Genomic DNA, 7,706 nt, shown 5'->3' with positions numbered 1-7,706 from the left:
TGGAGAAAGGAGTGGAAAAGCTAATTATCGAAAGAGAGTTTGGGTTTTTTTTGTTGTTGCTTTTTTAGAATGACCATTATTCTTAATGAGATCCAAACACTTTTTAGAAACACTTTCCTGTACAAATAGTCCATTCAGTTAACAGTGACTCATCATTTTGCAAAAGTCAGAATCCATTTTAACCCAGTAAAGTGTCTTACAATGCATGGGGCTGATGCTATAACATCAAAAACCCTAACGGGCACCTGTGGGTTTTGCCTCAGCACAGAGAGGTAGAAACAATCATCCTGTAGAAAATATTAATGCTAAAAATAAAACAGAAACCATAAAACAAAACACCCCCCCCCCACCCCAAACACAACAAAAAAACAAAAAAAAAAACAAAACACCCCCCCCCCACCCCAAACACAACAAAAAAACAAAAAAAAAAACAAAACACCCCCCCCCCAAAAAAAAACAAAACAAAACAAAAAAACACACACAACAAAACATTCCATTTCTAAGAACCAGCTCTGAGAAACCAAATTTTATCTACAGGTTGGTGTTCAGTCCAATTGGGAGTTGAGAGATCCATTGCCCACAATCATCTTGCTGTAATTCTTCTGCTGCTCTTCCTTAAAGGTGTCCTTCACCTTTGCTCTCTTCAGCCCTCCATCCCTGAGAATGAGAAGACAAATATATGAAAGATTCTCCCCAGCAATGGTTTAAAAGGGTTACAAATGAATATAGGCTACATGGAGACATGACATCACAGAGCAAAGAACACTGGATTTAGAGGCAGACTAGCTCATATTCACACTTACCAGTGTGTGACTTTGAAGAAGTAGCAACCTTTCTGATCCTTAGTTAAAATAATGATATTTCTACTCAGTCTATTTTCAGAAGTTGAATTAGTCAATTCTAACTCCTGGCCACTCCATGTGTGGTAGAGCAGAACTGTGTTCCTGACATTTTCAATGACGGATTTTTCAAAGTGTACATCCAGGCCTTTTTTCCAAGGTGACTGGGTAGACTCAAACCTCCAACCTTCAGTGAGCAGTTAGGCACGTTAGCCATTTGCACTACCCAGAGTCTTGGTGCAATAATCTCAGAAGTTACAATTACTGTATTGTATACTTGAACATTTTGTTAAAATTAGGACTGTTTCCCTATATATTTTAGTTATGAAAGAAAAGTGTTAAATTTTCATTTACCTAATCTTACTGGAAAACCATATAGAAAACTGAAACTACATACATAAGAAATGACAGAGATAATTTTCTTAAAGATGAATCGGTTAACCATTATTCTACTGTAATCATATCTATCATAGGTTGTGTTTTCATTCAAAACACTATGTTTCAGGTGCTTATAATCTTCCTTAGTACAAAAAAGAGTTTGATTTACAGAATAAATCAAACAACAAAACCATAAACTCCATTCAACCAGCAGTTAGAGCTATATAAGCTGTATTCCTTAATTCAGAAGCTACAAATCCTAGAACTCTCTCCAGGGTGGTGAAAACACTAACCTGCGTCAGTTGTAAGGACTCTACATGCCTTCCCTTTTTGGGGCTACATAAGGAAACAACACACTGGAAGAACTAGGAAGAGACTGGGCTAACCTAATGTTTCAGATTTTAATTCCTAGGGGAGGGTGAACTGAAATCCTGCTTACTTTATACTGTGCCTGTTTAATTTTAACCCAGTTAAGCATGACTGTTGACCAAGTGCTCCCTGATAATGGTGAATAGGTCATAGTTTAGACAGTGAACTCAGTCCATGAAACCACAACTTGACCTATATCCTGGTATCTGCCTGTGACTACTACAATGTTCTGACACCTAGAATCAAATCCAAGCTAGAGCTCACTAGGAAATCCTCATCTTAAAATTTAGCCTGTGGTTACATTTTCCAGTTTTCAGGAATCAAGATTACAAATTGTGATTAACAACAACCAGTTGTCATTAAGTCATGGTAATCCAATCCTATTCCATAGGATTTTCTTGATGCCCCTTAGGTGGACTTCAACTACTAACCTTTTGTTTAACAGCCTAGCACATTAACTCTTAGTTGTTGTTGTTTGGTGTGGTTGAGTCAGTTCTGAATCAGAGGAACTTTGTGTAGGGTTTCAGAGGCTGTAAATCTCTATAGGAGTAAACAGCTTCCACTTTCTCCCACAGAGAGCTAGTGGGTTTGAACTGCCAATCTTGTGGTTAGAAATCCAGTGTTTATCCTATAGAGCCGCTAGCACTCCCTGTGAAGATTTTTAACTCTTAGTGTTATTGTTGTTGTTGTTGTTATGTGCCATCCAGTCGGTACTGACTCATATCCTCTGCACAGCAGAACAAAACACTGCCCGATCCTGGGCCAGCCTCACTATTGTGGCCACGCTTGAACCCACTGGTGTTGCCACTTGGCCAATCCATCTCATGGGGGGTCTCCCTCTTTTTCTCTGACCCTCCACCTTACCAAACATGATATCCTTCTCCAGTGACGGGCCCCTCCTGACGATATGTCCAAAGTATGAGAGGCGAAGTTTGGCCATCATGCCCTCCAAGGAGCACTCTACTCTGGCTGCACTTCTCAGGAATTCCAAAAATTCTGACTCAGAGTGAGCCCAGGTGTGGCACTGTGGGACAAGCACTGGGCTGCTAATCACAAGGTGTGCAATTCAAGCTCATCAGCTGCTCTTGGAAAACCTCCACAGGGTCGCTCTGAGTCAAACTGACTCAACACCTCACAACAACAGGAAAGAGGAGAGTTGCCTCAGAGGGTTTCTAAGGCAGCACTGTAGGATAAGCATAAGACTGCTAACCACAAGGATGGTAGTTCAAATGCACCAGCCACTTTGAGGAAGGAAGAGGAGGCTTTCTGTTCCCGCAAAGATTGACAGTTTCAGTAATCCTATACAGGGTTGCTATTAGTTGGAATCGACTCACCGGCAGTAGTTTTCCTCTTTAAGGAGCAGACTGTAACATCCTGTGAAGTGCCTGGTGGGTTCAAACTGCCAACCTTGTGGTAGGCAGCCAAGCACTTAACTACTCTATGATTGTTGTTGTTGTGAAGCACCATTGAGTCAATTCTGACTCATAGTGACCCTGTACAGGGTTTCCAAGGAGCAGCTGGTGGATTTGAACCACCAACCTTGTAGTCAACCTGACCTTGCAGTCCAGCATGTTAGGTTCTAGGAATTGTCCATAAAAGCCTCACTTAGCCTCTAAATGATTCTAAATGATGGACTCCTGGTGTGGCACTATAGGATAAGCACCGGACTGTGAACCACAAGGTCAGTGGTTCAAACCCACCAGTCACTCCTCAGAAACACTATACAGGGTCACTATGAGTCGGAACCAATTGATGACACTTAACAACAACAAATGATTCATAACATTTATCTGAATACCGAATCTCAAGAACTAAGGAAGGCAGTGAGAGACAAGATGGGCCTTTTTTCCTCTTCTGACATCCAGGCCCAAGACACTACAAAATGTTGGAATTAGCAGTGTTTATCTTTGAGCATCTGGACATCAGTTTTGAATCATTCTCCTTTTCAAAAACCCTGTAAGTTTCCTTGTGGCATAATGGGTTAAGCGCTGGGGTGCTAACCAAAAGGTTGAGGATTGGAACCCACTCTGTGGAAGAAAATGAGGTAGTCTACTAGTGTGGCACTATGGGTTAATGCACTGGACTGCAAAGTCATTTGAACAAGGTCAGTGGTTCAAGCTCACCAGCTGCTCCTTGGAAACCCTAAAAAGAGTTGCTATGGATCAGAACCGACTCGATGGCACTTCACAACAGCAACAACTTCCATAAAGATGTACAGCCTGGGAAACTCTATAGAGCAGTTCTACTCTGTTCTGTATTGTCTCTATGAGTTGGAATTGACTCAAAATGGGTAAACACTCAGTTGACCGCCTGCTACTCTAAGACCTCCAATTGTCACAGTAGCCCCTAAAGACTACAAAGTTCCCCAATTAGTCACCCCTTATTTTTTTTTAAGCTTTTATTGTGAATTGAGTGATTTGCATGGTAAAACATCAGTTTTGCACTCATCTTATTGTATTTCATTTCATTGCAATGATTACAATCCCCTCCATGCATTACCATTCAACAGTACTTGCTTCTAGTCCCTCTGTTTTGTTTTTTCTGTGTGTGGAAAAACACTCAGGAATATATCATCATTTAAACAACCCAAGCCTGCCTCCTGGCCACCAGCACACAGCTTTTCTCTTTCCATGAGTCTAAAGTCTTTAGCTGCTCTATCTCTCCATGTCATCGTCTCTGTCTCTATCTCTGTTGTTGCTGCTTGTTATGGTAGGTCCCACATTGCACTCATGCTCTTCTCCCTTGATGGTCCTAGGGTCCTCTGTTCCTGGAAGGTAAGATTAACTACTCCCTCTTTATGTTACAAAATTTCTGCCTTTACAGTTGTGACCATCGCAATTAGTCATGATAACAATTACTCACTATTGGATCATAAGAATCTTATCCGCATCAAGATAAAACAAGACAAGATAAAAACTATTCTACCTTCCCCCCCAAACTCCCCTTTGCAATAGAGACACATCTTGGCACTTTAGGGGTGTGCAGTCTAAGACCTTACAATTACAATCTTATTTGATCTAGACATGTTAATTCTTATCCAATGGGTAAATGACAAATCTATCTAGATGAGTAGGTACCTTTCCAGATATATTTACCTAGCCACATGGCCACCCAGAAAAGGATTACATTCCCCAGACTTCATAGCTAGTTATTACCACATGACTTATAGTAGTCAATGGATATAACTAGAGATAGCATGTCCAACTTCCAGTATGTGCTCTTAAAGAGATGAGTGTGTCCTTCTTGCACATAATGGGTAAAGTTGGATCATCTAGAACCAGGAAGTAGAAACACGTGTTAAGGATAGCGGAGCAACAGAGAATGAACTGTTAGACAAGCCTTGACTGATCATGCTTAAAGAGAGATAAGCTTCTGTCATATTCAAGTCAGTACTATTTTATATAAGCCACTGTAACCTCAAAGCTAACTAGCACAATAGACAGCATTATTAAAGGTGATTTTATTTTTTATTAAAAATAAAAGTGATAGCTGTTGCATGGAGGGGATTGCAATCGTTGAGATGAAACTAAGTGTAGAATTCGTTATGTGTAAAACCAATGATCTTATCTGCAAACCTTCATTCAATTCACACACACAAAAAAAAGTGATCGTACTGAAAAATTTCTTACCAAGAAAGCTCCGTCAATCCTCCTTGTATGGCAATTGCAGACTTAACCCTATTAGCAAACTGGACTGCATCTTCCCCTTCCTGCAAAATAATAATAATAATTAAAATTGCAAGTACATCTTGGGTATAGAGTTTATAAATAATACCTTAAAATACCTTTTATTATTTATATTTGTTTTAAAACGTAAGATTCAAAATTTACCACAAATATTTTCTATCCCAGGTCAACCTTGGCAAATATGACTTACTCTATTAAGCAAGTATACAGCTGTATTGTTGATTTTTTTCCCCCATTGTTCATTAGTCTTCTACAAGATAAAACATTCCATAATACCTGTAGTGTCAGTGAACCCAGAGCAAATACAAAAACTATTATGGAACAGTTTCTGAATATAAAATGGCTTGAGTACTAAGTACATTACTGGAGTCCCTGGGAGGTACAAACACTTAACATGCTCAAATTGTTAAACAAAAGGTTGAAGGGTCAAGTCTGCCCAAAGGTACCTTAGAAGAAAAGCCTGACAATGTACTTTAAAAAAGTCAACCACTGAAAACACTGTAGAGCATAGTTCAACTCTGACACACATGTAGTTGCCATGAGTCAGAATCAACCCAAGGGAAACTGATAAAAGCATTATTTAAAAAATTACTCCCTTCTGAGAAAGTAGAAGGCCATCCAACAAGGGATACACCCAGGTTTTCAGGTAAATGTTTTCTTGACCGTTCTCTGATAAGATAAAGTACAAAGACCTGTTGTTATCTATGGAATACCTCTCGGATCATCGGGGGCATGTACCACACATCGCACACAATAGCCCAGCTGGTCATCATTCGAAGCAGATAGCTCACCATGTTGTATTTACTACTGTTCCAAAAGGCATCACCAAACTGAGGGTTATACTGAGAAAAAGAAGGGGAAAAAAAATATCCCAGTTACAAACTCAGAAGCGACTTCTTTTATTCATGTTCATTGTTGTTGTCTTTGTTAAGCGCCCTTGAGTCAGTTCCAACTCATAGTAACCCTGGATAGGGTTTCCAAGGAGTGGTTGGGGAGTGTAGCATTGTTGTTGAGTGCCATCTAGTCAGTTCCAACTCATAGCAATCCTGTATAGGGTTTCTGAGGAGCGACTGGTGGGCTTGAACCACTAACTCTGCAGCTCAAACTGACCTTGTAGTCCAGTGCATTAACTAACAGCAGCACACCAGGAGTGTAACATTAGAACCCAAGAAAAATAGGTGGTACTTCACTTCATAGAAATGATCCAAAAAACAAATGAGCCAGCTAATTCCTCTAACTAGAGTAGACTGCTTTCACAACTAGAACCCCAAAGCACTGGTCATAGTTGTAACAACAGGGTTAAATATATGACTATTGATATTTGTCTCCTTGCCTAACTGGAAGGTCCATGAATGTAGGAACTATATATCTGTTTTGCCTATCACTATATCTTCAGCACTTAATATAATGCCTGGCACACAATCACACAGTACCTATCTGATTACTCAGGGCTTCAAAAAGTTTCATGGAAAAATCCATTATCTTTTCATTCCATTTTTTCAGAAACTGTTTTTGAAGCCCTCTCATACATATACATAAGGAGCTCTGGTAGCATAGTGGTTACAAATTGGGCTGCGAAACTCAAGATCAGCAGTTTGAAACTACCAGCTGTTCCATGGGAGAAAGATGAGGCTTTCTGCTCCCGTAAAGATTTATAGCCTCAGAAACCCTGTACAGGGTCGCTATGAGTCAGAACTGACTCCACAGCATATAACAACAACAACAACATACGTATACATACACACACATACATACAGAATGATACAGCAAATGGGGCAGGATATTAAATAATTGGTGAATGTGAGTAAAGTATGCAAAAGTGTTCCTTATATTATTCTCACAACTTTACCTTTATTGCAACTGGATAGATGGTTCCTCCAATTTCAAAACTTCCCTTTTTAAACATCATGACTGAAGTATTGTTGATGCAAGTTCCTGAAAATATTTTGGGGTTCGGGAGTACAAGGAGAGTATTTTGAAAGATAGCTATTTTATAAACACATTTTAAAAGAATTACTTTGATAAAAAATTGCTTTAAATATTCAAATCATATCAGATTTACAGGCATTTGGCTGCTATTTCTGTCCCCATTTAAATAGCAATCCAAATTAATCCCTGTTTTAGTAGTAATCTAACACATCTAAGCAGGTTTAAAAGCAAAGCCTTACTTTACTGTTGAATACTCTAAAGGTATAACTTCTTCACAACAGGCCACAATTTCATAACATTAAAGTAAGAACTTTTAAAAAATTACGGACAATACCATTTAATGCTCCTTACCCAGAAATATGAAGAAAATGAAAACAAATCTACGAGAGCCAAAATATGATCTTGAATTTATCCCTCCTGAATTTAGAGATCATCTGAAGAACAGATTTGATGAATTGGACAATAAAGACCGAAGACCAGAAGAGTTGTGGGATGACATCAAGAA

General features: G+C 39.3%; 1 protein-coding gene across 1 annotated transcript in view; it reads right to left on the bottom strand.

The window, feature by feature from the left end:
* Nucleotides 1-545: 545 nt before the first annotated feature.
* Nucleotides 546-7,706, bottom strand: part of AGPAT9 (1-acylglycerol-3-phosphate O-acyltransferase 9) — a 124,340-nt gene continuing 117,179 nt past the window's right edge. Inside the window, exons 9-12 of the mRNA XM_006867728.1 lie at nucleotides 7,122-7,207; nucleotides 5,986-6,114; nucleotides 5,216-5,295; nucleotides 546-657 (exon numbers count right to left, since the gene is read on the bottom strand). Of these exons, the coding sequence (XP_006867790.1) occupies nucleotides 546-657; nucleotides 5,216-5,295; nucleotides 5,986-6,114; nucleotides 7,122-7,207 (407 nt within the window). The remainder of the gene's footprint in view (nucleotides 658-5,215; nucleotides 5,296-5,985; nucleotides 6,115-7,121; nucleotides 7,208-7,706) is intronic.

The sequence above is a fragment of the Chrysochloris asiatica genome, unplaced genomic scaffold (assembly GCF_000296735.1).
Source record: "Chrysochloris asiatica unplaced genomic scaffold, ChrAsi1.0 scaffold00109, whole genome shotgun sequence".
NCBI lineage: Eukaryota > Metazoa > Chordata > Mammalia > Afrosoricida > Chrysochloridae > Chrysochloris > Chrysochloris asiatica.
This window is presented reverse-complemented; position numbering and strand designations above follow the sequence as displayed.